The sequence below is a fragment of the Pimephales promelas genome, chromosome 7, assembly GCF_988280905.1.
Source record: "Pimephales promelas chromosome 7, fPimPro1.hap1.1, whole genome shotgun sequence".
Classification (NCBI taxonomy): domain Eukaryota; kingdom Metazoa; phylum Chordata; class Actinopteri; order Cypriniformes; family Leuciscidae; genus Pimephales; species Pimephales promelas.
Genome location: NC_142775.1, coordinates 24,517,847 through 24,545,731, shown reverse-complemented (window position 1 = coordinate 24,545,731; position 27,885 = coordinate 24,517,847). Strand labels below are relative to the sequence as shown.

At 36.7% G+C, this 27,885-nt stretch overlaps 4 protein-coding genes across 21 annotated transcripts in view; 3 read left to right on the top strand and 1 right to left on the bottom strand.

Moving 5' to 3' along the window:
• The window catches only part of LOC120460655 (uncharacterized), a 30,161-nt gene extending 12,754 nt beyond the window's left edge, over positions 1 to 17,407 (top strand). The window contains exons 3-24 of one of the 18 annotated variants that reach the window (XM_089133245.1): positions 2,095 to 2,112; positions 2,278 to 2,334; positions 3,789 to 3,833; positions 4,018 to 4,068; positions 4,222 to 4,254; positions 4,591 to 4,659; positions 4,746 to 4,787; positions 4,984 to 5,043; positions 6,096 to 6,179; positions 6,351 to 6,380; positions 7,130 to 7,186; positions 8,177 to 8,254; positions 8,954 to 9,076; positions 9,561 to 9,596; positions 9,702 to 9,827; positions 11,501 to 11,572; positions 11,936 to 12,106; positions 12,351 to 12,443; positions 12,580 to 12,672; positions 12,910 to 13,002; positions 13,482 to 13,596; positions 14,153 to 17,407. In XM_089133245.1, the coding sequence (XP_088989371.1) occupies positions 2,095 to 2,112; positions 2,278 to 2,334; positions 3,789 to 3,833; positions 4,018 to 4,068; positions 4,222 to 4,254; positions 4,591 to 4,659; positions 4,746 to 4,787; positions 4,984 to 5,043; positions 6,096 to 6,179; positions 6,351 to 6,380; positions 7,130 to 7,186; positions 8,177 to 8,254; positions 8,954 to 9,076; positions 9,561 to 9,596; positions 9,702 to 9,827; positions 11,501 to 11,572; positions 11,936 to 12,106; positions 12,351 to 12,443; positions 12,580 to 12,672; positions 12,910 to 13,002; positions 13,482 to 13,596; positions 14,153 to 16,782 (4,176 nt within the window). In that variant the 3' untranslated portion in view covers positions 16,783 to 17,407. The remainder of the gene's footprint in view (positions 1 to 2,094; positions 2,113 to 2,277; positions 2,335 to 3,788; positions 3,834 to 4,017; positions 4,069 to 4,221; positions 4,255 to 4,590; positions 4,660 to 4,745; positions 4,788 to 4,983; positions 5,044 to 6,095; positions 6,180 to 6,350; positions 6,381 to 7,129; positions 7,187 to 8,176; positions 8,255 to 8,953; positions 9,077 to 9,560; positions 9,597 to 9,701; positions 9,828 to 11,500; positions 11,573 to 11,935; positions 12,107 to 12,350; positions 12,444 to 12,579; positions 12,673 to 12,909; positions 13,003 to 13,481; positions 13,597 to 14,152) is intronic. The other 17 variants (XM_089133234.1, XM_039648536.2, XM_089133235.1 and 14 more) reach the window with 17 other exon arrangements.
• A 381-nt stretch (positions 17,408 to 17,788) lies between these two features.
• LOC148978349 (leucine-rich repeat flightless-interacting protein 2-like) lies at positions 17,789 to 19,127 on the top strand. Its single transcript, XM_089133651.1, has 6 exons — positions 17,789 to 17,813; positions 18,234 to 18,283; positions 18,363 to 18,483; positions 18,645 to 18,724; positions 18,826 to 18,930; positions 19,020 to 19,127. Exons 1-6 carry the CDS (start codon positions 17,789 to 17,791, stop codon positions 19,125 to 19,127), a joined length of 489 nt encoding a protein of 162 aa, XP_088989777.1.
• Positions 19,128 to 20,369: 1,242 nt separating this feature from the next.
• Positions 20,370 to 23,695, bottom strand: tyw5 (tRNA-yW synthesizing protein 5). Its single transcript, XM_039649198.2, has 8 exons — positions 23,559 to 23,695; positions 23,320 to 23,474; positions 23,173 to 23,242; positions 22,862 to 22,906; positions 22,594 to 22,731; positions 22,359 to 22,446; positions 22,106 to 22,222; positions 20,370 to 21,966 (listed from the first exon to the last, which is right to left on the bottom strand). Exons 1-8 carry the CDS (start codon positions 23,637 to 23,639, stop codon positions 21,680 to 21,682), a joined length of 981 nt encoding a protein of 326 aa, XP_039505132.2. The 5' UTR covers positions 23,640 to 23,695; the 3' UTR covers positions 20,370 to 21,679.
• Positions 23,597 to 27,553, top strand: maip1 (matrix AAA peptidase interacting protein 1). Its single transcript, XM_039649199.2, has 6 exons — positions 23,597 to 23,737; positions 24,193 to 24,540; positions 25,722 to 25,793; positions 25,879 to 26,005; positions 26,464 to 26,617; positions 26,833 to 27,553. The coding sequence occupies exons 2-6, from the start codon at positions 24,238 to 24,240 to the stop codon at positions 26,909 to 26,911; spliced, it is 735 nt and encodes a 244-aa protein (XP_039505133.1). The 5' UTR covers positions 23,597 to 23,737; positions 24,193 to 24,237; the 3' UTR covers positions 26,912 to 27,553.
• Positions 27,554 to 27,885: the final 332 nt, after the last annotated feature.

Genomic DNA, 27,885 nt, shown 5'->3' with positions numbered 1-27,885 from the left:
TCCTCATTGTAAAGGGAGCTGGATTTTAAGAAAGGTTTGGTTCCAATAGACGTATGGTTGATTCTGTGTAATTAGTAATTTAATGCACTATGACTGCTCATGCTGGTTTGTTTCAGCCAACTCCACACACTGGTATGTATGGTATGGGTTAAGTAGCACACATACAAACAAATTGTAGATATTTAGAGACATTTGATTAGGTGCTTGCATATGATTGAGCTGTTGCTTAGGGTCCGTCAGAGGTGAATAGAAAACCATAAACTCACACTGTGAGCTCAGACGCAACAAACTTATGTAATGAAGATAAACACAGCCTTCACACAGACCTGGGTCACACTTGAAAGATTAGCTAGTTTTCAGAGTTAAGCCCGGTCTGATCAGGAGGTGTGTGAGAATGTTAAGGGTGTGCGCTTTGTGGCTTTAAAACTCCAGCCAAGTATTAAAGTAGATTATGAGCTTTCAGCCGTACCTGCAGCAGGATAACAGGCTCAGGTCCCATTCACTATCTGGGATGTGATCATTATGGTAATCAGGAACACAATGACTCAAGATTGAACATGCTGTGAAGAGTTCAATCAGGACTTTGTGAGGATGAACTTGTAGCGAAAACTGGCTGTGGGGTTTGGATTATATGACAGACTATATCTTTGAGATCATATAAAGTCTCTGTCTTCCTCAGTCTTGAGGTAGACGGGGACGCTGTGATTCTAGTAGGACGGCTTGCAAGCGACTAGTGCGTAGAGGGGTTAGGGAAGTGATCGATGGGCGACCCCAGACCCCTGTGCTGAGGAAGGTGAGCTTGAGTTTACTAGATGAGCATTTGGAAAGATGAGAAATGTTTTATTTGTGCCTAATGGGGTACACTGTCATCTTACACATTCTCTTGTCATAGCCGGACAGTTTCATAGTTTCTTTGTTTTGTGAGAGTGCAGAGTTTTGCAGAAACAAATGAGCACTGATGTTGTGGTAGTCTCTAATTAAAGATTACTCCAAAGAAAAGATTTTGTTACAGGAATGTTGTGTTAACAAACACTGGTGCAAATCTATGATGGGAAACCAGTTGGGTGAGATGCTGAAGGTTTTTCAGTAAGTGAAAATGAAAGTGTATAGTAAAAAGAAGTTCAGAAGAATATTAGACAATAAGATAATCCGATTAAAATTATTGATTATATTATTAAATTTCTTATCACACACTATTACAAAGAATATTTTGTTCTATAAAGAAATTAATGGAAAAAATAGCATAGGATTAAAAAAAAAACTACTTAACAATGCTTTTTTAATTATTATTATTTTTAACATTCTCTTTATTACATTTTCTACATTGGCACAAATAAAAAGAAAACAAAAAACTCCAACAGTTCACTTTGCAAATACAATGTGCAGTTATAATCTCAAATATGTAAACAATTTATATTTGAACACAAGTAATGATATAGGGGAATATACGTATGTATATATAATAAAAAGGGTGAGGGGAGTAGTAGTAGTAATCGGGTCAAGATTCAATTATTGCTGTCTTATTAAAATAATTAATAAAGGGTTTCCATACTGTATGAAAGTTATCAGTCTTATTTCAAGACACACCACTGCTTTACTAGTGCTGTTCATTGGTTTGGTCATAGTGGACTGAATGAAACCTTAAACATCAGTGGAAAGAATTCTGTTACCCCATAGACCTAATCACACGACCATCTCTTTAGATATCTGAACAGTTGCAAGGGATAATTCCGATGCGTTTATTAACTTGCAGTTTGATTCTTAAAATTCCTGACTGATAATCTCATCCTTGATGCCTTTGAATTTTGCTGCTTGTTGATCCACATGACCTTCATGCATTTGACTCAAGTATGTAAACTGGTGTTTTCACTTTCACCTGTTGGGCCAAGTAATCTGACACCTGCCTGATGGATCGCTAAAAACTGAACAGCTTTCCCTTTCCATTCCATTATCTTTATGTACACGTTCTTCCACTTGGTTTGCTCTCTGTCATGTCAAATAATCAATGCCTCTCTTTTCCCCTTTCTTTCCCAATCTGGCTTCTTTCTTTCCTTTGCTCATCTGATCCTCTTTTGCTGGCCTCATGTGATGTAGATTTATCAGGTGCAGAAGGTAGGACATCTAATGCTGTAGATCTACTCTAATATTTGAATTCCTTTCCTTCTGTTCTTGCTTATTTAGTCATATTTTGTGAAGTCTGTGTAATTGCGTTCAGGTCATTCTTGTTAGCTGAAGTTTTTTTTTCTTTCCTGGTTTCTTTTGGATTTCTCATTTTAGAAATACTATGGACTGGATAACCTGGACAACAAATGGGGGGACATTGAGCAGTGGATGGTACATTCACTGTTGGGATTTTTTGCATGTTTCAGACCTTTTTAAATGTATTTGCATGATATATTATCCATTGTGATACAGGATGCGTTCATGTTTTATCTGTTAATAATTAAGAGAGTCAGCACAGGGTTATTTGTCTCATAACACTAGGTCAATAACTCTACAAGGCTGATTTGCACTTTCAACAAAGAAAATCATCCTTTATCTGTGTTTAATGGCACAGATACTTTTATGTACACTACTGTTTGTTGTGAAAGTAGTCTTTTATGCTTACCAAGTAAGAAAATACAGTAAAAATAGTAAAACTATGTATAGTATTTTAAAATATTGTTTATTCCTTTGATGGCACAGCTGAATTTTTAGCATCATTACCCCAGTCTTCAGTGTCACATGACATGAGCCTTCTAATATGTCTATGATCCTTCTAAATCATTCTAATATGCTGATTAGATGCTAAAAAAACGTTTTTTTTGTCCAGATAATTATTATACATGTAAAAAACAGCTGTGTGGCTGTTTTTTACATGTTTTTACATTTTTGTGGAGACAATACTTTTTTTCAGAATTCTTTGACAAAAAAAAAGATCAAAAGAACAACATCTATTTAAAAAAAATCTTCTGTAATGTTATAAATGTCTTTACTTTATTTTTGTATCAACTATCAACTTAATACATCCCTGATGATTGATTAAAAGTATGAATTACTTAAATTAATTACTAAAAAATATTTTTTGCCCCAAACTTTTGAATGCCAATGTGAGTGTATGGTTTTCACACTATTTTACAAAAAAACAATAACAACTGTGTACAATTAATAGTGTGGGTTGTGTTTTGAGTCTGTTCTAATGCACAACATGGGTCTAAAAAGACCCGTATTCATTTCCTCATTCAGTGTTATTTCATGCATGGCTTGGCATTTTTGTTTCACCTTTTGAAATCACTTTATTTGAGCATTTAATATTTTATGATCTAACAATTTCATGATTTATTAATATTCAAAATATCTTGTTCTTTCAAATATTCAGCAAAGAAACATAAATATGGATCTTTTTAGACCCATATTGCACATTAGAAGGGTAGTGACACAAAAAAATTTGATTCAAAAAGTAAGAAAGGAAAAATTTAAATATGGATTTGTAATGATCTAAAACAAGTTAATTGAGGAATACCTGGAATACTGAATGATGAAATTAATTTCTTGCAAAGATATATTATACCCATGTTGTGCATCAAAGAGTTAAAAGAGACTTCTCTTGCATCAATTATTACTGATTTGCATGTTTCCATTGCTCACCTTGCTTGCTGAGTGCTTTGTGTCTGTCTCTTCTGCCATCTTGAATCTCTTCTCTTCTCTTCTCTTCTCTTCTCTTCTCTTCTCTTCTCTTCTCTTCTCTTCTCTTCTCTTCTCTTCTCTTCTCTTCTCTTCTCTTCTCTTCTCTTCTCTTCTCTTCTCAGGAGGATAGTGAGCGATATACACGTGTCTCACGGAGACATGCTTCGGTTTGTATTAATGTCTTTTCACTGTCTGTCCTCCTTAAACTTACTTCCATGCACACTTCTCAAGCAAAACATTTCTTTAAACACTTGGGGCTCACTACTTATATGCTGTATATGTGCTCAGTGGTGATTTCCATGTCTTTTAACATGGGCTCCATCTCATTTTACCTCTTTTTTTTTATCTAAGGTGTCGGATGATGAAGAACGGATGTCAGTGGGGAGCAAGAGCAACATACGGGTCAGTATTAGTGTAATTGTATTGTTCCTTTCAGTTCTTCTGTACTGTGGGTCAGAGTGTATGGGGGAGGTACATGTGAGTGTGTTGTCTAAAGGTTATAAAACAGTCCAATTTTTTTTCACATGCTGATGATGGTTTTGTTTGTCTGGGCAGTTGGATTTGGATGCGGCGGGTGCTTATGTCGGGGTAAGAATCACAGGCTGGGAAATGTTTCTTCAGGCACCAGTTTTTACAGTCATTACTTTTGGGTTCCTGTGAAAGTAAGATGAGCACTAACTGAGATCACAAGACATTTTGTTTTTGCACTGTGGTGTGATTCAACTATATAGCCAACAATACCTGATGCAACATTTGGGATGTTTTGAAGCGTTTCACCAACATTACAAATAGGGTGTGATTTGTACTCTGGGTTTTAACAAATATGTCTTTAAGTGTCTGAAAACTTCACCTGCATGTCACAATGGACAACTGTGAAGTTTCTGCCGTTTTAATCCTACTTCCATTTCCCACCATCTCGTCCAGCTTCCCCAGGCCACCTCCTCTTACTCGCATAAGAAGTCCAAGAAAAAGAAAAAACATTCTTCTAAAACCGTACGTTCACAGCAATTATGCAAATCGCATTTGTGTTCTATAAAGAGAGAATGTTATATCGATCGTGACATATTGTCTTTCCACAGAGCAATGGCTATGATGATGATCTCAGCACATTGTCTAGTCGGGTTAGTGACCCAAATAACTGTGCAATGATAGTGTTTGAGGATTAACAGCGTGTTGATTCGCCTATAATGTAGTCTAGGAGACTGTTCTGTTCACACATTCGCAGTGATCATGATGCAGCAGTGTGACTAACTGGGGTGTGATGTGCTACACATTGGTGTGATGGTTGTAAACTGAATTCTGTGTATTTGTGCACAGAGCTCCAAACTCAGTGATGAGAGCAAAAGGTCTCGCTCCTCTAGACTTGATCTGCAGTCGGTGGGTCTCTCAATCCTGCATTTCTTTAACCTCCTGATTCTCTGGCCTGATTTCCTTGTCCCTTTTTTATGTTATTAACATGAAAATGTCTAACAAGAGTGGATGATTGCAACTGTGTTTGAGAAGGAATGTGTTTGTTTGGCATTGGCCGATCATTGTTAATGACTTTTATTTTATTTATTAATGATTACTAGCTTGGCCCATGTGGGAGAGCAGCTAAAACAAACTAGAGATCTTATAGGCATTAGATTTTCTGCTAGGGTAACTTGAAAAATACTAGGTTTAACATGACTAATTACTAGAGGTGTGGTTCTAATGGTTTTATGCATGTGAATTGTACTAAAATTAAAAGGCTTTTCATATTTTTTTTTTTTTAAATCTAGGGTTTAAGGGTTAGTTCACCCAAAAATTACAATTCTGTCATTTAATTACTCACCCTAATGTCGCTTCTGGTTTCTACGTCAGAACGTAGGCTCTCTATTGGCTAGCTTCTGGGTCATCACACACGACCAGCGTCGGCCAATTGAGCCTACGTTCTGACGTAGAACCCAGAAGTGTTGTATTGTTTACACTACGTCAACAGCGTAGGTAGGAGAATGACATGGAGGAGAAGAGATTGTTGAATAAAGTCATTATTTTAGGGTTTTTTGTGCACAAAAAGTATTCCTTCATAACATTAAGGTTGATGAATGGTGTTACGGCTTTGGAACGACATGAGGGTGAATAATGAATGACAGAATTTTCATTTCTAACTACCCCTTTAAAGCCACTTTGGTAAGCAACGATTCACACTTATTGTAAAAAGAGGTTTAGCAGCAAGCTGCTTCAGAGTAGAATGCTAAATTACTAAATTAAATGTGTGAGCAGTGTGAAATCTCAACCCAGGGATTGAATAAACAGTGCAAAGCTGAAATAAGGTAATTTGTTTAAAATATCCTGGGTCAATGTTTTCAAATGTGAAAAGCCGACGTAGTACAATTTCTGACTTTAACTAGCATGATTCTTCATCAGTCCATCGTTCATTTCATCTACATTATTTCCCATTATTTTAGAGTGCCTACTATTCATCTGAGTTGTACAACCGCAGTAGTAGTTATTCCTCTAAACATCAAGTCCCTTCCTACAGTGGCTACCAGGTCTGTTATCTTCATCCTCTCCTTCCATCTCACTTAATCTCTGTCCAGTGTTCCCCAATTCCACTCTTTTCTTGTACTTTAGCATTTAGAGCTTTCTTTTTCTTCAACTATTTCCTTTTCTTCAAAGTTTTTGGTTTTGATCCGACATGTTCATCTCTCCTGTCTGTTTAGCTCCCTTTGCTGCACAGCAGGAAGCACAGGGTTTGTGCTGCTCCTCATATTGTACCCTCTGCCCCACAGCACTTCCTGTACAATAATTATGTGCAGCTCTGTCTCTGTACACACATTTTACATGCTTTCACTTTCTCATCCACAGCAGGTCATGTAGGGTTATTAGATCTTAAACCCACACAGACCACAAACACCTGAGGACTGAGCTAATTGTTTGTGCTTTGGCTTTGACATAGCATCCTTAAAGATGAAGTGTGTGATTATATATATTTTTTCAACCAGGCTTCCTAAATACTAATTGAATATTTATGTACTATTGCATATTCAGTGCCTACAATGCTTATTTCCTGGTAAAAAAAAAAAATATATATATATATATATATATTTAATTTGAATCAAATCAGATTTGAATCAATCAGAAGTTGACATTTTAAAGGCGCCACCTCGACTCGTTACAGTTGGAAGGGAATTAATTATATGAATGGCTTACTTATAGTGGTCTCTGTTAATGGGATGAACAAGCACTTTTTTAATATATTGAAAAAATACACACTTCAGCTTTAATAGTTTTTCCCCCCCTCACCAGCCTGGCCGAAATCAATTGAAATTAAATCATCTGAATGTGATGAAAGACAGCTGTACTGATGCATTTTGCATAAAAGGAGAACTGGGACTAGAGAGTTTGTATGCTTACTTGCACAGAGCAGTTATGGGTCAGACCTTGAGGTGTGAGATAAATGTTGTTTCTTGTCTGTGTTTCTATATCTGTCTATTATCAGGGCTCTATATATGAGGACAGTCTCTACAGTGGCTCTCGGCGCTCCAGTGCTCGTGCTGTAAGAATAATTGAGCTAATGTGAATGAAATGTTACTCTTTTAATCTGTGGATTCAGTTCCCTAACCGAAGTGTGAGTTTTTTTTTTTTGTAATAATTTTGCATAGTTGGCTCATTTATTATTTCACTCCCATGAAGCACTGTGACATAATCGAGTCAATCTCACTACACTCTCAAAATACTTTAATGTTTGTAATGTTTGTAATACAAATTGTTTCTCTATTATTTTTAATTTGAGTATGCAGTTTGTAATGCTTCATGGGATTGTTATAATAGTTCTTACTTAAACCCGCTGAAAATGGGGGTGGGCGCTAATGCACTCTATACTCAAAATACTAACTGTGTTCATTTTATCACACCGTGGAGAGTACGGAGAGTTAGTTGGAGAGACAGAGTTGTGTGTGTGTGTGTGTGTGTGTGTGTGTGTGTGTGTGTGAGTGTAATTTAGAGGCAAAAACAGGCTGTTTGTGTACAGCATCATTAAGAAGTCAAAACAAGGCTTTGATAAGACTTTGAATGTGTTTTGGGAATGCTGTAAAGCTGAGAGTGCTTTATTCTAATAATAATAATAAAAAAATATTTTAAGGGAAAGTGTATTTCAGGTGATGTTTTTTATGTTTCTTTTTTCATTTCATTATTTAATTTAATTAATTTGCTGTTTAGTTTTAGATGGAGTATAGCTTGTCACACTTCAGGTTATAAGTCAAATCGGTATTTCATATCAACTACCCATCTAGCACATTCAGAGGATCCACAAGACAATAACAGGCATGTGTCTTCTCAAAGTAGTTTGTCTACTAGCTTGCTTTTCTAAGTTTTGTTAGATTTGTCCCTTTTTTTCTTTTTTTTTTTTGTTTTGTTTTGAGAAGCTTGTAGATGTTTGGTGACTGCAAGAGGCAGTATATATATATATATATATATATATATACATCTCTTTTCTCTCTCACTCTGATTCTTCACATACTCAGTGCAAGTGTGTGTGTTTCTCTAGTCCTCTGAATACAGTGGTTTCCTGAACTCCAGCTCTAGGACTTCGTCCAGGGCAAATTCTGCGTGTGGCAGCCCTGTGGTGAGCAACCCAGTGTCACTGATTCCCAAGATAATCATGGACAAACAATTTTTTTTTTCCACAGTGACAGCTACTTTTACGTGGCTTTTGCTTTTTTATGTCTCTTAAATCTGGTGTCTGTGTGTGTCATTGATTGTAGAAGTTTCTACTCAAGTCATGAATGTGCTTTTTGTCTTTCCAATAAAAAAGGGATACTCCACCCAAAATGAAAACTCTGTCATCATTTACTCACCCTCAAGTTGTTGCAAACCTGTATGAGTTTCTTTCTTCTGCTGAACACAAAGGAAGATATTTTGAAGAACGATTGGAACTTTGGCACCATTGATTTCCATAGTATTTTTTTTTTTTTCTACTATGGAAGTCAATGGTGCCAAACAACTGTTTGGTGCCAATCATTCTTCAAAATATCTTCCTTTGTGTTCAGCAGAAGAAAGAAACTCATACAAGTTTGCAACAACTTGAGGGTGAGTAAATGATGACAGAATTTTCATATTTGGGTGGAGTATCCCTTTAAAATGACAACTTAACATTTGATGTTTACATATTGAGTAGTAGTGCATTACTTTAACAGTGTAAGAAAGGACTCCAGAGGTGAGGTGTGTTTGTGTGCATGCAGAGAACCGACTGTTAAACTTGAGACTTAAATAGTTGAAATACCTCTCGCATTGATGTTCATTGCTGCTATCTGGTGGTTTCCAGGAGGACTGCAGCAGCTCAGTGGCTAGTTTTATGCGCAGCACAGCTAGTATCGGTGGCCTCTCTAAAGACCTTGACCACGTTGTCATTCCTGACCTGTCGAATGTTAATGGGAGGCTGCCTATGGTACGAGAGTGGAATCTTGGGATTTGTGTGATCCGTGGTGATTGCCCTGGTTTAATACATGTGTGTATTTATGCATAAAAGCAGTGGCATGTTGGATTGAGATGATGGTCTGCATGTGAGATGGTCTGTGGTCATTCCAGCAAACTGAACTGTCTTGAGTGACATGATGTTTGATGGAACTTTCCAGTCGTTATTATTTTACTTCAAGTTTATTGTGAAAAGATATTTGAAACACCTTGAGAATTACTAAAGAACTGCTTGCTGGTTGCATTTTGATTTATCAGTCTTATTAATCAAATATTGAGTTTTGAATCTTCTTGAACTAATAAATAGAAAAATGTCTTTTTTGCTAACTTTTTTGTGTCGACAGCATGTCTTCAGTGGACAACATGAATCACAATTAATGAATAAGAGTCTCGTAAAGGCAACTTGACTTGCAAGACTACAAAACCTATTGACGTTGAATCATTTTGTTTATTTACAGGCTGATGACAGGTCAGAGCGAGACTACTTAGAAAAGGTTTGTGATTTTGTTTAATTTGTGTAGACCATTCACCAATTAGGCAAATTGTCATGGTGAGCTTTATAAACAATCGAAATGACTTATGACCTGCTGTATTTTTAGGGCTCTTCACGAGCATCAACTATATCTGGCGCCACTCTTACCTCTCTGGGTGGGACATCCTCACGGAGAGGAAGTGGAGATACATCCATCTCTGCTGACACAGAAGCATCTATACGGGAAATCAAGGTGTCCTAATCTTTTTGTCTAGTGCCAGTTTAAATTTAGGCAGCAGTTTAAACACATGATATCATCCAATAACCACATACCTACAGTAAATGCAATATTTATGTATTCATTAAACGTCCTTATATTCCAAGTCTTTCTAGTTAAGCTTTTAGTTTTGTTTGATATTTTGCATTTTATTACAAACATACTTGTTCAGCATGAGAATCTGATTTAAGATAACACGTCATTGCTCATTTCATCACAGTAGGCCTACACTGTAATTTTCTTTCTCTGTGTTGCTAAGTCCTATTCCTAGAGATCTGCCTTCTTAGTCTCTAATTAAACTCACCTGAACCAGATAAGAGTCAAAATCTGCTAAAGGGCAATTCAATGTAGCAAATCATGTACAAATTGGAATCTTTTATTGGAAAATTACAAACATTGATAATTTCCTTAATCTTTTAAACAACCGTTATAAAAAAAAAAAATCACGTCAAGTTTATATTATACACTATACCAGGACTCAAGATCACTCATTTTTACAGTTAATCTAATGCCAATATTCTGGAAAAAAAAATATCAGTCAAGAATAGAAAATAATCATTAAATTCTTAGTTCTTACATTTAAAAAAAAATGTCTGTCAAAACCAACACGTTGAAAGATGTTCACTTACCAGGTGAACGTTTTCAGTCTGCATTTAATGCAGTGTGAAGCATTTCACTCCATTCCCTGATCATTTCGATTCAATTTCACTGAGTGAAAAATAATTTAATACTCATGTGCGTTATGTATAATGCATGTTACCGTCTCTGAGAGACAGGATGTTGAAGCTGCTCAAGCCGCATCAGTGATGACACATTGAAAACATAAGGTAGTGTGGGTTTTCAAGGAAATGTATGTATTCGCTGAACCTCTGCTTCTCGTAAATACTGCCGTACATTTTGCACGTTATTTTCTGACAGACATCTATGTCGTGATATTCAAATGATGTGGATTTAAAAAAAAAAAAAGATGGGATAGTCAGGTAATATTTTATTTCTTAGCGAGCAAGTATTCAGTGAAGTGATTGATGCCCATTAGTGTTACGGTGTGTCAATGTTTTTGGTTCTAATATTCCAATCGACAGCCAACCTAAGTTAGTGACGGGTGCAATGACGTGTGGAAGGAGTGAACTTGAACTATGTTTGATTTTTGGGTAATTATAAAATGTGCTGGATGCATTTTAAATGCTTTTTGTGTAGTTCATTATACTTATTTTACAGAAAGTCTATTTCATGGCTTAAAATAAATGACATGTTACTCAGATACTGACATGTTTGTCTTGTCAAAAATGTTACAATCAGCTGTCACAAATTCGTTGACTTTTGAAAATCTAGTTGTTGTTTTTTTGTTTGTTTTTTTACCAGGAAAGGAGGGGTTTTTATGTACAAAGTAGTTTTATTGTCTCCTATAACAACAATAAATAATGTTGTTCCACTATTACCCCCTTTGCAGATTTTGATGTGTGTGTGTTCAGGAGTAGGACTGAGCACCTGCTTCTCTGTTATTTATTTATTTTTTTTTTTGCTTTGTACTTTCTTGTGCAGTAATTCATCTGAAAATAAGTCAGCTGTTCTTTACCTTTCCATTGCTCTTACTGCACTGCATTCTTTATCCTTCCTTTTCATTCTCACTCTTCATGCTTCTCATTCAGGAGATCCATGAGCTTAAGGATCAGATTCAAGATGTGGAGGCAAAGCACATGCAGAACCTCAAAGAGCTCAAGGTACATGTCTGGTAAAGACAGTGCCAGTCAAAACCCCAGCAATAACCTGCTTTATCTGAGTTACATATGACGAATTTGTGCTTTTTAATCAGCGAGTGGCCCACTGGGAACATGTGATATCTAGCCTCCGGTTCTTATCTGGCTCTGTTTACACTTCTGTACCACATGTCTGATTTCTCTGCCTTGCTTCCATCTTTGACTTGATATTTTTATCCAAAACATAGTTACACATCCTCCTTCATGAAATTTTGGAATGTAGTCTAAAAGCGTGTTCATGGTTAATTTAGTTGGTATATTGTAATACATGTTCAGAGGTGTGTTTGTGAGTGTACTGTTTTTAATATGGTGTCTGACTTTTTGAAGGATTCCCTTTTGGAAGTGGAAGAGAAGTACCGTAAGGCCATGGTGTCCAATGCACAGCTGGACAATGAGAAGACCAATATGATGTATGAAGTGGACACTTTAAAAGACTCTTTAATGGAACTGGAGGAGATGCTGTTTGAAACGCGCCGTGAGCTTGAGGAAAAGACTAAGGTCTGTAAAGTGAGGTGTGCATTATAGTAAGTTGCAGATAACTCTGTTGTAATACATTGTCTGAATAATTTATTAGAATAGATTCAAATGTATATCATAATTTGAATATTAATCAACGTTTTGTTATCGTTTGTAATTTCATTCTGTACACATGGTATATCTGCACTGTGTAGAAACTACTTCATTTTAAATTTAAATGATTATTTTTATGAAATAACTCATAGCAGTTCTATTTATTTTTCAGGACCTTGAACGAGAGAAGCATGCCCATAGTATACTGCAGTTCCAGTTCAGTGAAATAAAGGAAACATTAAAACAGAGTGAAGAACTGCTCACTGTGAGTATTGTTGTATGTATGTGTCTGTCATGAAACTTTTGTCTTTTTCAAATGCTTGGCTTCTGCTCATCTGCCTGAACAATTTCTTCCCTTCCTTTATATTTGGTCTTCTTCCATGCATAATACCTCTTTCTAGGAGATCCGTCAATTACGGCTCAAGCAAGACGGCTTTGTTAGGGAGATTTCTGACCTCCAGGAAACTATTGAGTGGAAGAATAAAAAAATTGGGGTATGATCCCTCAGTATCCAACTCCTGTTAAAGTTTTATTGGTTTACCTTCACGTTAAGATAATTCTAATTTCACCTTTCAAACACATATTTGCTTGATTCTACATCCGTTCCCTGCTACAACTGTCTGTACTTTGCCAAACTATTCTTGTTGCTTGCATTCTTCATTTCATTGTTTTCATTGCTTTCTCCTTTTTCTCCTCTTTACTGCATCTTTGCCCTTCTTGGTGCTGTTCAGGCATTAGAGAGGCAGAAGGAATTCTCTGATGCCATTCGAAATGAGCGGGATGAGCTCAGAGATGAGGTTGTTCAGCTCAAAGATATTTTAAAGGTATTGATATGTGTGGTGAAAAATAGGACTTTTCCTAACAGAACAAATATTTAGCTTTTTTTTTTTTTTGACAGACCTTCTTGACTTGAGACTGCTCAGTGTTTTATTGATATTTATTAATATAAAGGTACTAAGATCCGGAATATAATATAAATCGATAAATCGATTTTTTAACACTCAACTTCTGACTGAACGAACAGAATATATTATATTAGAATTTTATCATAATATTGGTGCATCAACAAATACAGATGTGTTTAAAAATAACTCTAGACCAGGGATGGGCAACTTTGGTCCTGGGAAGCCACTGTACTGCAGAGTTTAGCACCAACCCTGATAAAAAGATCTCATCTGCCTGAAGCTTTCTAGTAATCATAAAGACATTATATTAGCTTATTCAGGTTTGTTTGATTAGGGTTGGAGCTAAACTCTGCAGGAGTAAACTAAGTATAGTAATGATAAATTGTTTTCCTGTACAGAAACATGGCATTGTCCTTGGACCCGACTTGGCCACCAATGGAGAAACGGGGGGAGAAGCTGAACAGAATTTTCAAACCGCATCAACTGAAATCCGAGAGGGGAGTAGCGTACTAGGTAAGCTGCTTTTCTTAATGTCATTCATTGCATGCTTACATTACTTTATCTTTGCCATTTTGCATTTTCATCTTGTAGAGGTGTCTTGAGCCATATGCAACTAAACTGTTTCTATGAATCTTGTACAAATGCACTGTTACATTAACATCTCTCACACTTTCCTGTTTCCCTGTATTCACTTTGCATATACAACTAATTAATGGCATAAAATGAACCAAACACTACAGGAGTTCATTTGTCAATATTCTGCTGGACAAGTGTTTAACAAATTGCTGCAAGTATTTACTCATTCTTGAATTTGAAATCAAAATCAAGAGATGAATTTGCTGAGTAGTTTCTTCGGTTCTTGACTTTAAGCTCTGGGGTTTTCTTTTTTGGGACATCCTTAAACACTTTTAATTCGTATAGGTTTAAGAGCTTTGCCTTGGAGTCTTGTTTTTTCCCTCCTTTCCTTCATCCTTTTACTTCTTGCTTTTAAACATCTGCAAGATACTCATTGGCTTCTACAGACGCATTAATTCTGGCTTTAACTACTGACACCTCCATCATCTCCCAGGCACTCATCAGTTGAAGCCGTGTAAAGACCAGCAACAAAAAGATTTGGATGACATGATGCAGGGGAATCAACAGTCTTCACCTGCCCCTTTCAGTTCTACTAAGACAGCTTTAGAAGCAAATGAGAATGGAGACCTTGGGGACCAAATTAATCAGGGTGTAGGGCAGCTTACAAATAGACCTGAAGAACCTTCCAGTCCTGTTGGTGATGATGAACTCACTGCAACAAGACCCAAGGAGAAGATCAAATCTGAGGCACATATTCCGAAAGATTCAAGATATACTGATGAATTAGAGTGCAAAGTTCACAAGGATGGACTTATGGAGACAGATCAACAAGAGAGCGAATTTGTCAAACCTATTAAGGAAATCAAAGAGGAAACTCCTTTAGAGTATGGTGCAATCCATGATGAAACCGATAAATCTGGTGAGGCAGTGATCGATGATCAACTCAAAGAGGAGTCTGTGGAATCATCTCAAGTGGAGAAACTTTCCAAAACACAGGGTGCCAGTGCTTCCAATAAAAAGAAGAAAAAGAAGAAGAAAAACAAACAGAAGCAGAAACAAAGTGACAAGCAAGAGAGTGACACAAAGATGGACGACAAGAATGAAATGGTTTTGAGTGAAGACAATCCAAACCAAGAAGTGGAAGGTGATCTAGAAGAAAACCATGAGAAGCCCTTAGGGAATGATATATCCGAAACAACCATGAATAGTGATGTCCCACAGGGTGATAAAGGAACCAATGAATTGGACTGTATCAAAATAACACACACAAATATTAATGCTGATGATGCTCAAGACAGAATTCAGTTAGTTACAGATGAAGCTGATTCTGCAGAAATGTCTAAAACCATCACAAATTTGAACTGCTCTGAATCTAGCAATGGTGTCCTTTCAGATGATCTGTCCAACAATATTATATGTAACCCTGCCACCATTATTGATGACCACACTGAGGATTTGACAAATCCTGACACAGAACCTGTAATCTTCAGTAGTGAGCATATTCCTTCAGAAACAGAGACTTTACTGCCTCATGAACCTTCTGCTCAGCCCATGAATAGTGTTGGAGTGTGCATTGAATCCATCAGTAGCTCTGAGAACATTGAGAATGCTTCATTGGTAGATATCAAGGAAGAGAAGAGTCAGCTGGACTGTGAAGTAGAAGAACAGAAGGAAAGAGTCCAAAATATCACTCTAGATTGTGACGAGAACATTGAGAATGCTTCATTGGTAGGTGTCAAGAAAGAGAAGAGTCAGCTGGACGGTGAAGTAGAAGAACAGAAGGAAAGGGTCCAAAATATCACTCTAGATTGTGACGAGAACATTGAGAATGCTTCATTGGTAGGTGTCAAGGAAGAGAAGAGTCAGCTGGACTGTAAAGTAGAAGAACAGAAGGAAAGGGTCCAAAATATCACTCTAGATTGTGACGAGAACATTGAGAATGCTTCATTGGTAGGTGTCAAGGAAGAGAAGAGTCAGCTGGACTGTGAAGTAGAAGAACAGAAGGAAAGGCTCCAAAAGATCACTCTAGATTGTGACACTAACTCTGAAGATCAAGATAATTCTGCTCATTCCTCTTCCCCTGTGATGATGGAGAAGTTGGAAAACGAAGCTGAAAAGGTAATCCAGGAACAACCTATTAATCAGCCAATGGAAAGTCAACTCCAAGACAGTATTGTAGCAGACGTGGACCAAGAAGAGGTTGAGACACAAGATGAACCAGATGAAGAAAACCTTAATTTGCTTAGTGAAAAAGTGTTTGATGGATGCCAAGCTGACGACACTCCTTTAATGGAATCACAGATTCAGGTTCTACATGAGGATCACCTGTCTGCCAGTGAAGCAAATCAGGAATCAATTGTAGAGTCAAAAGCTTCTGACCAAGAACCCACGGTAGAACATGTCCATGAGGAAAGATCTAACCAAGATCAGGTTACACTTAATGTGGAACTGCTTGAAGGTGAGGTTGACCCTCAAATAAAGTCAGATGTGGTTCCTCAAGAGTTCAAGGAAATAGATGATGGTGAGGAAGATGAAGGAGAATCATTTGATTTTGATGAAATGGATCTTGAAGCATCATCAGGTGTGCCTTTAAAAAACCTAGAGCATTCAAATGAAGACTCATTGTTAAAAGAGAGTACACAAGAAGCAAGCCATGAATACCAAAGGAATGTCAAGGATGAGGACCAGATTCAAGAAGATGAACATCTGGAACATGCAAATAAGGAATCAATGACAACGGAGCATAAAGATGATGGACATGCCACAGAAAATCCACAAACAGCAACAGATGTTGAAAGATGTTTAACAGAAGAAAACCGTCAAAGCAACAGGGAAGTCAGACCTAATGATCAGCAGGATGACAAACCTGATGCATTTGAAGAGCATCAGCAGGCATCAGGAGATGTGACACTCGGTAAACGGGTTAATGAAAGTTCAGAGATGGAGACAAGAGATTTAGGCCAAGAGATCAATAGCTCCATTCACCATGAAAACAAGGCATCAAATGTTTCTGAAGAGCAGGAAGCCACAGGGATCAACAAGGAAAATGATACTAAAGAATCTAAAAAAAGTGGAAAAGGAAAAGGAAAGGGCAAGGGGAAAGAGGATTGTAAAATGTCTTAATACTAGGACATTGCAGAGTGTCCAATTCAACATTTAACATTGCACTTCTTGGCCCTAATGAAATTGTTTTGTGAACTACTTCTGAGAACCCTAGAAAACCAAAGTTATTATATCGCAAGCCAGATTATCAGTCATCACAAGCACATTTTATACATGAATATTTCACATCTGAATAACAATGCTGAATGAAATCTGGAAATTGTCAAAGAAAATGTCAAATCGAAACAAAAACCCATTAAATGCTAGCAGTAATGGGTGTAATGCGTCATATTTATTTAGAAATTTTACATAATCATGAATAAAATGTTTTTTATAAGAATATGTGATAAGTATATTTTTGTTTTGGAAACTGCCACCTTTCTTTTTTTTCTATTCCAAAGGACCCATAATGTACTTTGTATGTTGTTCCAAATGTGGTAAATAAAGCTTTGTGTTGTGTGCCAACCCTATTAAACATTCCTTTAAGGAGTGCACTTTGCACTTTGTTTTGGGAGATATGATTAAAACAATATTCAACTTTAACTTTTTTCCATTTAGTGAAGATTGTGTTGGAACATTGAAACATGTATGTTAAATGGACATCTATGTTCAACTTAAATGAATAAATTAAAAATAGATATTTTAATCTGTTGTTGTTGATTGTGTTACAGTTAAATATTTTATCATTTAATTTCCCAGCTAACTGAATACATTTTTCATATAATGATAGAGGACATTTAATTTAACTGCTTCAGATATACAGAGTATACAAAAGAAACTAGTCGAGGTTTATTTTTTGGGTCACGACTTTTAGGGAGTTTTTATTTGATGCCAGATCACACTCATTTGCATAAGCTCAAAATCATGGAAAATACTTGCATGTAATAGCTGTACAGTTGAGTGAATGCTGAGAGAACTGGCTGCATGAGGCTGAGGTCACTTAGGTTCCTGCATGTTGTCCATCCTCATCCTTCACATCCCAGCATAGGATAGCCTCACTTTTGCATGCCCTGACTCCTCCCCCTCCATGCATTTGGCTCCTCCCATCCCTGGTATGTGAAACATTTTCTGTCTAACCTTGGTGTGTTTTAAAACCTGAATGTATTTTATTATTGCAGAATACTTTTTTGTTTTTACATTTTATTAGATTTGTTACAAAAATGTGAGTTTAAGTATGGGGTGGTGATAGCGCAGTGGATGAGACACATGCCTTTGGCGTGAGAGACCCGAGTTCAAATGCACTGTGAGACACCAATGTGTCCCTGAGCAAGACACTTAACCCCTAATTGCTCCAGAGGCTGTGACCTCTGACATATATAGCTATTGTAAGTCGCTTTGGATAAAAGCGTTAGCTGAATGAATAAATGTAAATGTAAGTACCCTAAGGTGTTATCATATCCCTCCCCCCAACAAAAACTGCAGGAAAATAGAACATTTGTTGTTGTCTTATATTCAATCTGTTGCACTTTCAGAAATCCGTTTGCGAAAACTGGTTGATGAGAGGGAGAACTTAATAGAGCAGGTGCGTATCTGGCAGTTGCTTGCTTCACACTCGCTTTGTCCTCATTTAGTGCCGTCACATGCATGTATTTTTTTTCCAGGTCAAGAGATTGAAAGGTCAATTTGAGCAGAAGAAACAGAATAATAGTATGGAGGACACATCCAGCCCACAGGGGGATGTGCTGGAGAATGGTGCAGACTCCAACATCATGGATATACAGAGTAAGGAAATGCCTGCACTCTCAATCAGGTTCAGGGTAAAAGTATTTGAAACTTTTCTTCAGCTCAAAAAAAGTTAAAAAAAAAGATTTTTTTAACAGGTATGGTTCATAGTTCAAGAAAGTATGACTCTCATCCTCATGTGTAATTGTTCCTTGTTTCAGGGGATGCCAACAGGCAAGTCAATGACCTCAAATTTAAACTTGTCAAATCAGAGCAAGAAATCACAGCACTTGAACAGAATGTAAGTTATTTTAATATATTTTTTAACACATTTTACTCTTCTTAAAATATGAAAAAGTGAATTAAAATATGACACGGTTTTAATTGAAACTCATTTTGTAGGTCACAAGGCTTGAGGGTCAGGTGACCCGGTACAAAGCTGCATCTGAAAATTCAGAGAAGGTGGAAGACGAACTCAAAGCTGAAAAACGCAAAATGCAGCGAGAGGTACAATAGCCTAATAGCACTGCTTAACAGTCCTACTTATATGTACATATAATAAAATGAATGACTTGCTAAACTTTGCTTCATGGCAGTTACGATCTGCGTTAGACAAGATTGAAGAGTTGGAGGCTAGTAACAGTCACCTCTCAAAAAGGCTGGAGAAGATGAAGACTGGCCGAGGAACAGCAGCAACTCCCTAATGGTTTCAGATTTGTCCCATAATCTGCCCAAGTTCACTTCCACTGCCTGTCCATTTTCCATTGGGCAGCCTCTAAAAGAGCTTGCTGCTAATAATCATTCATGCCCATGAGAACCCTGATACGTTACTTCCATCAACCGTGCCATTTCTTCCTGTTTAAGTTGAGTTCTTCATCTTTGGAGAACCAAATCAGGACTTTTTTGAATGATGCAGGATGACTCTTAGTGTGGCATATTCAAAAGCACAAACACTGTAGTTCAAAAAGTTATAATGCTAATTGTCTCATTTGAATGTTGCAATGACTGAATTTATTCGAGCCTTACATGCAAGGCTGCCTGAGATTATTCTAAGAAAGGTTCAGGAAGATCAGGACATGTTGTTCAGCTCAAAGAATTCTGTGTAGTCATTGTTTGTTTTGTAGTTTAAAAACAAAAAAAAAACTGTTGCTTCACTAAGATAAGACTGATGAGTTTGTGTAATTGTGCGAATGATGCTTTCATGTGTTTAACACTAGTTGAGTCCATTGGATCTCCATTATGTACAGTATCTGAGGCCAAAGTTTATGCAACAATATTTATGTCTCACTGCTGGATTTTGCCATCTGGGTTTTTTTTCCCTGTAGTAAATTGTCTATAATGGTCTACCTATCATGGTGTTCCCTACATATCAGAAAGACTGGTGTGACATAAATGAAGATGAATACTGATTATTATTGAATTTTATTGTTGCATTGATGCGAATGATTTAAAGCTCCAGTCCGTTACTTTTTTTGGGTTAAAAATTATCCAAAATAAATTTGAGCAAGTTCATAACCACCCAGTGTTCAAAACTATCTGCTCGCCGTAGCTCGATTCAAAGAGGTAAGCTTGTAATAATATTATAATAATATTACAATTATATAATTCCAGTGGTACTGGTGGATTTTCGCGGGAAATTTGAGCATGTCGTAACATCATTACGTCACATTCCTGTACACATAAAGGAGGAGTCTCGGCTAGTAGGCTATACTGCGAGTGAGGATGTTGGAGGTGGAGATTTATAGCCTTTTCTCACGGCACTTGATATGATTAAACTTATTAATTTGATGGCGTATCCAGAAAGATTCACAATCACCAATAACAACTGTAGATTCACCTGTTGTAAACTGTAAAGGCCTTTGGACTGAGAATTTGGAAAAAGAGACTGCAACCGGGCCAATGCGAAAACAAGGATAAATATCTGAAGGACTTTAAATGTAGTCACGCAATGCGGATGTTGTTAACATTAACAATTTGAGAACAAAGTATAATTTGCATGGTTTGACGTGATATGATACAATTGTTAGATTTAATAAGCGCAATTTACTGCAATGCTTTATTCAGTTAATTGGTCGGAAGAACAAAAGTGGATTTTATGCAGGGTACACACAAAAAAGATAATCGGGCTGATTTTGGGCCAATTTCCCTTGACGGCCCAGAAAGTCATTGAAGAAAATTCCATGTGACTACAGTGGCTCAACTATAAGTTTATAAAGCGACGAGAATATTTTTTGTGTGGAAAAACAAAACAAAAATAATGACTTTATTCAACTATTCCTTTTCTTCCTTGTAGGCCTGAGACGAGAGTTTAAGAGATTTCCACGACGCATTGGAAATGCATGTTTATATGGAAAACATGCATTTCCAATATATTGGACCCTATTATCTGGTGCAATACAGCGCCAAGCACAACGCAAGTCTTTTAATAGTTTCAGCCCGACGCAGTTATCATTTTCACGTCCTGCACCACGTTGTTTAAATAGCAAATGCATTTGCCCCTATCTGTGCGCCAATGGGCGTGCTGGTCTAAAAACGAGGTGTTTAGGCGCATTGTTGGCAGGTTGCTATTTTAAGGCAACTGAAATAGATTGCGCCATTGACCAACAAAAACCTGGTCTAAAGTCAATGGTGCAGTAATTTGTTTTTGTCTTTTAAGGGTGCATTAGTCATTCTGCTTATTACACACACTGGGCAACTCACAACTCACTTGTGTTTCCCTGCTTTACAAAAAAAAAAAAGAATGAAAACAAGACTTAAGTATTGTAAACAGGTCCAGTTACAATTAAAATCTTTGTATATTCTACAGAGAATTAGGTCTGTGTAACTTCTGAAGCAGGGTTTCCCAATTGAAAGTTTGTGAGGTTTTAAAAAAAAAAACACTTTCTAAGAAATACTGAATCAAATTAAATGAAACATTTTATTTGTTTACCTAAATATCATGTGACTATTAACCCACATCATATTTGCAATTGCAACTGGTTGGTTTGTGTTAGAATTGTGTCATAATAGTTATTGCACATGCCCCAGATCTGTTGAGTTAAGACCATGCTTTATATCATTATTTATATGTGCTCAGAAATGAATCATTTAATAACTAAATTAGTGTAAGCTGTGATTTTAATTACTTGACCTTTGACCTTTCAGCATTTCCGTTAGGTTCTCATATCGTAAAAAAGGTTTTCTTTGGACAGAAAACAAAGTCTTCATCATAATTCTCAAACTCCATTGCTCCTTTTCAGTGTAAATAGTGAGAGATCTATGCTGTGTCTAAATTTCCCTGTGCCACCTCCATAGGTTGCCTAATGTACCCCCGACTTTGAATCCGCGACACCATGCGGCGAGCATAGAAATCCCGATAGTCAGGTGGCAGTTCTTCTAAGATGCCAAGAGTCCTCTCCAGTGCCTGCAGCGCTCGAGTAGCTGCTATTGGGTCTTTGTTTCCATATGGATCTTTCTTATCATAACTCTCAGGTGGAAGATGCTTCCAGAACACGTTGACACCAACTCCAAACTGGAGAGCCAGGGTATTGTGAAACCAAAGAGCTGAGGAAATCCAATTCAAATTTCATTACATTTAAATAAAGTGCTATTCGTTTAATGCAATTAGTTCAACATTCAAGTTATGAGTGCAGAGTGAAAGTATATAGCAGTTTAACTAATTGGTGCGGGTAAAGAATCATACCTGGGATGAAGAGCAGGTCTCCTGGTTCCAGAACACACTCGTAACGGCACGCTTTCACAAACTCAGGATAACGTTCCAGATCAGGAGTGTCTATGTCCAAAACTTCAGACTTATCCCCTAAAAAAAATTACAGTTCAACAATTATGCAGATTCATAAATGAGGGCCACTGTGTCTTTATGTGCGCATAGATAAAATAAATAACATTTTATATTCTACACATAACTTTGTCATTTCTAAAGCACTTAGGATCACCTGTGAGGTAGAGATAAAGGGCATCTTTGGGGCTGTAGAGAACAACACGCTTTCGTCCTGTAACCTGAGCTAGAATGTTGTCCATTACCTGATGGTAAACATTAACATAGCCGCCATAAGCCAAGAGTGCTTTAAAAAAATGTACAATTTTACAAGAAACTGTGTGGTCACATTTTCATTGTCTGTCTTTCCGCAAAAAAGTGGCACACACAACTTATAGTTATGTAGAACTCACATCATAGTGCGTCCACAGCTGTAGACCAGGGGAACTAATACGAAAGACACTGGAGAAAAACTGCTCCGGCTCAAAGAACTGGGGTATATAGAAGTCCTCTGCCAGCTCAGGGAACTGCTTCCTTAAATCAGCAGGTTCCTAAAAAGGGAAAGGACAAGAATATTTTCTAGGCATTCTACAGTGAATATACTGAGGCATATTACAGATTTTTTCAAATGAAACTCTACAGTCCTAAAGAAGTAGGATAATAATTTCTAATTCAGACTACCTTACGAACATCATCTCCAAGTGACCGCAAGTAATAGCTTTCATCCTGTTGGGAAAAAGAAAATTGTGTTTGGCTTGCAAAAAAACAAACAAACAAAAAAAAAAACGTGTGGGCCATTGTAAAATAATAAATAAATAAATAATATCAAAGTACATGAAAATATTAAAATGGGTAAGTGTGTCTGAAGCCATAAGCACAATGCAATACACTTAAATATAATATTTGGATGTTAAAAATCTTACAGAATGTACTTTTAAAAACACCTAATCACACTACATCTCTTAAAAGATTAAACATTAAAGGTAACCAACCTGACTAATGAAGAAATCAGAGTGTTTCGCCTCTACAGCCCTCTGAATAAATTTGTCAAAAGGCAGTGTCCTGAAATACAGAATTATGTGTTTAACTTACACGGGTGTAGTTTTACCGTACTCTATGGTCTAGTGTAAATCACACACCTGTACACAAAGTTCTTATGCAGAAAGTCCATCCTGGGGTCTGGGGACACGTGCACTTTGACCTCGCGGTCTCCCCCTTTTTCTGCGAGATAACTCACCGTCCACGCGCGCACACAGGGCCCCAGGGGCACGCGCTTTAGAACCACTGGTCTGCGCTGAACGAGACACGTGTTTCATTTACAATCAACACACTCACAACACCGCAACAAATTGCTGATATTATACATAACACGAGTTACCAGAGGATATATGTCCCTCAAGAAAGTCTCTCTGTCCACATCGGTGTATACGGGTACCTCCAGTTTTTCCTGACAGTCCATAATCTGAAGTTGACTCCGGGTCCATTGGCTGCAGTCTTTCGGCTTTCGAAACTGAAAGGAAGTCCGACTAGTTTCTACGAGTCGACTCTTTCAAACAGGTAGTTTCAAAGAACTGGTTACATTTCCGAGTCTCTAAAAATGCTCTAAAATCACTCAAGTAAAGCCGCGGAGACACAGTGTTGTTTATTACTGTGTGTTTTTAAGTTTTTATTCATAATGGTGGTTTAATGAGTAGGTTAGTTGTTGACTCCTATATGATGTCTATGGACTCGAGAAGAACCTCTCAGAAGAACCATTTAGTCTGATTCGTTAACGAATCGCTCAGCCCGTTTTGAGAACCGATTCAAATGATTCATTTAAATAAACCGGCTCAAATACTAGGAACATGTTCAACGTATTTTTTTTTGTTTTTTTTTTACCAAAACACGCACAATTTACATTTAATTAATTCAAATAAAGTGTAATTTTGTTTTGTCTGGAAAAGACTGATATGTTGAAATCCGTTTTATTCGTCTTTAAATGTGGAACTTTCCTGTCTTTTGTATGTTGTCAGTCGGATTCCCCTAACAGGCGGCCCACTGAGGATGATGGGAGAAAGATGGCGCTGCCCTTGTTGAGGTGCTGTAGCTGTAACAGGCCCGTTTCCATTCTGATCCGGTACTTTACATCAAAGCCGCTTTTAGTGAGTCAGTCCAGACGACTCGCACCCGTATCGTCTTCTGTGTGTAGTCTTCGTCAGTACAGCTCTGAACGGGGGAGACACAAACAGAACCAAAAAGTTGTGGTTGTTGGCATCCCGAACCCCTTCATCTGGTTCCGAACCCGCATCTACTTCTTTCTCATCCGAACTTACTTCGATAAAGAGTTTAGCATCGAGGAGTTCTCGGAAGGAGCTAAACAGGTGAGTTATAGATGCCAAATATGTCTCTTTATGTCCTCACCTCATGAACTAAACCGACGGCGTCTTTTTTTTTTTTTTTTTTAAATTGTTTAACCGTCGACATGTTATGGACACTAAAAATATATAATGTTAGATATATAAGTTATATTACCTGTTCATAATAATTATGGTAGGGTGACAATATTTTGATTACCAAAAACCAGGATACTTGGACACGCAAACAGATACTCAAATAATACTTAGAGATGTAAATATTCAGATAGGCTTCTCTCAGAGGTTACTCAACATGTTATGACAGGTTTCAAAAATAATGAATGAAATAATGATAGAAATAATGTATCTTCTGTATCAGAAAAATACATATTATAAATAAATAACTAAAACAGATACCTCCAAATTAAATAAAAAGAGCTCTCACAAACTTAAAAAAAATGAACTAACTAATATATATATATATATATATATATATATATATATAGATAGATAGATAGATAGATAGATAGATAGAAGACCCATGCCCCATAAGTCACTTCTATAAGATGATTTATACTTTATGAATGAACAACATACCATAAAAGATGCATGTTTATTGTAAATTCCATTGTATTTTTAGCCTTTATCAACAAATGCCAAATTGTAAACCTTATTTCACATTTTGTAAAGGATATGGAACATTGTAATATGTTATACATATACCATTCATAAATCTCAATTAAAATGTATGTGGTGGTGTTATTTTTTCAACTTTTCATTCCTCTTACTTAAGGTGATGATATATTCGCAGTGCAAATTTTTGGGCAGTGTTGTCCTCAACGGGCAACCAGATGTGAGACAGGGCGCATGACCGATCTAAATTATCCAGTTAGAAATGTATTGCCCATTTTCAATGGGAAAGTGCCCAAGCAACAATCGCTCGGAAAGATCGCCCAACAATATTGCTCAAAAAGTTTCCCTGTGTATCATCACCTTTGCTTAAACTTTCTTTCTTACTTGATCTTCCTTATCTTACTTGATCCACGCCCATCAAACCCCTCCACCTCCCCTTTTGTGTTTCCCAGTTCAATTGGATAATTTTGGGAATTTTAATCATAATTTTTGTTATTTGTGAGCTGTTTACTGTTTTGAGTTACATGATGATTATGATTTACACTGAATATTAAAACCTGTCCTTTCTCTCTCAGGCTTTCTCTCACGTTTCAAGATTGCTGTCTCAGTGTCAGTTTGAGTCTCTTGAGGGATTAGTGGCTAAAGATGTAAGTACATATGCCAATGGGAGTTTATTGTGTTTATATATTATACTCCTATAATACATGATGTTATTTGTATTCTCACCCATAGCTAATAGAAAAACTTGAGGAAAAATGCGCTAATCTGCCGTTAAGCCACCAGAGGGCGTTGTCTGCCGAGTCAGATGAGATCATGTACACAACTACTGGAGATGTGGGCATTTACTATGATGATAGCGGTGAGACCCTATACGCTTCATACCACGCAATATTCACCCAGGTAATATGTTTAATTATTATTTGTGGGTGAGCAATTTAGAAAAAAGTAGCTTTGTTGCGTGCATCCAGCATATTTTCCTCCTTTTTATCAGACTGGTTCTTATGAAAGCCAATTTAGGTTACTAGCCCCCAGTTTCACAGAGCCTAGTCCAAGTGCATGTTTGAGATGTTTTTACTGAAAGCAACTTGCACTAAAATATCTCAAAATATGTTAGTGTCATTGTTTTGTTTCAAGATGCACACCAATAATGTTTCTTTTTTTCTGAGGCACATAAAAGCTACTCAAATATCCTAATTGAACTAAGGCCTACTCCTGGTTTAATCTAAGCCCTGTCTGTGAAACCAGGCCAAGATGTTTTTAAAAAGATATCATTTTGTTTAAACTAGTTTTTAAATTCTGTCTTTCTTTCATTTTTAGGTAGGAAATTTGTAAGTATTTTGATGCGCTTCTGGTACTTAACGAGTGCCAGAATTCCTGAAGATGGTGTGGAGGGAGCGAGAATTTTCCAGGTTGACATTGGTGGAGAGGGAGAGAGACCAGAGACCAAGAGATTGCTTACAGCCAATTATGAGTGAGTGCTGTGATTACTCTTCATTGCTTGTGTATTGCGTCTCATAGTGCGATTGAGAGAGATTGCAAGATTCTTATTAATTAGTGTTTATTATAGTTTAAATTGCTTATAAATATTATGATTTAGAGAAGCTACCATTTACCTTGAGTCGATGTCCAGAAATATCAGGATTGTTATAAACATTATTAAAAGTCTTGGTTTCTTTGTTTTGGCAGATTCCAAAGGGAGTTTACCCAGGGTGTGACTCCAGATTGGATCATCACAAGGATAGAACATTCAAAACTTCTTGACTAAGTGTGTTGAACTTGGAGAGCTTTTTTGTTGTGTGTTCATTCATTATTGCTTAACATGCCAACAAATTTAGGCTTGAATCTCTAACCCTCATTGGAAAAAATAATTGTCAGCTCCAGATACTCTCTATGGACAGTTGAAAGTTATGAATGTTGATTTCATGTGTGCTTCAGTGGATCACATCTCATGCACATCTCAAGCGATTATCATATTAATGGTTTGTAAATTTGTAAGGCTCATTGAAACTTTAAAAAAAAAAAAAACTTTGTTTGAATCAGAATCAACTTTACTGGCCAAGTTTGAGCATACAAGGATTTTGTTACAGGTGTAGCGCAAACCAACAGTACTGGACTGAATGGGACTAATACAACATGATTACAGATACTACATGACAGTCAAATTGTAAATACATTTAAGAACACAACAGTTTTTGTTTTTTTGTTTTTCAACATAATTGAGTTTTGCTGTCAAGTTGACTGCAAATCGAGCAAACTGGCAATTGAACTGTAACACTGTATCAGAAGCATCTGAATAGCTTTGAATCACTGCTTGGATCATTTGAAAATAGACAGATTGATGAACTGACCTTCTTTAACAGTTTTATATAAATTGACATCTTATGCAAAACAGCAGCAACAAGTAAAATTCGTTTTTTTATTTAATAATGGCATTAAATATGACAATTCATCAAAAAATTATTCTGGCTGAATATTATAAATGGTTAGTTATTCTAATGTAATCTTTATTTTGTGATATGTCATATACAGTACAACTGAAAATAACCATATATATTGAATGAATTTAAAACCAAATATTTTTTTTTTTTTTGTAGTGCAGTGCCTTTTAGAACTTTGTAACTTAAAAAATATGTCTGTAATGTTTTAAGGAGATGTTTCTATAAAGATTTTAATGGAATATGCCCTACCTGGTTAAACTAAGACACCTTTAGACAGTGTTAATTATGGCTGGTTTATTAA

Bases quoted from the DNA above. Each gene is read 5' to 3' on its own strand.
- LOC148978349 (XM_089133651.1), top strand. From the start codon at position 17,789: ATGCATTTGGCTCCTCCCATCCCTG. The intron at 18,284-18,362 runs GTGCGTATCTGG...TTTTTTTTCCAG, and splicing joins GGGAGAACTTAATAGAGCAG to GTCAAGAGATTGAAAGGTCA. The intron at 18,725-18,825 runs GTAAGTTATTTT...CTCATTTTGTAG, and splicing joins TCACAGCACTTGAACAGAAT to GTCACAAGGCTTGAGGGTCA.
- tyw5 (XM_039649198.2), bottom strand. From the start codon at position 23,639: ATGGACTGTCAGGAAAAACTGGAGGTACCCGTATACACCGATGTGGAC. The intron at 22,447-22,593 runs GTGAGTTCTACA...GTTTACCATCAG, and splicing joins AGCTGTGGACGCACTATGAT to GTAATGGACAACATTCTAGC. The intron at 21,967-22,105 runs GTATGATTCTTT...GGATTTCCTCAG, and splicing joins AGACCTGCTCTTCATCCCAG to CTCTTTGGTTTCACAATACC.
- maip1 (XM_039649199.2), top strand. From the start codon at position 24,238: ATGGCGCTGCCCTTGTTGAGGTGCTGTAGCTGTAACAGGCCCGTTTCC. The intron at 25,794-25,878 runs GTAAGTACATAT...TCTCACCCATAG, and splicing joins AGGGATTAGTGGCTAAAGAT to CTAATAGAAAAACTTGAGGA. The intron at 26,006-26,463 runs GTGAGACCCTAT...TTTCATTTTTAG, and splicing joins CATTTACTATGATGATAGCG to GTAGGAAATTTGTAAGTATT.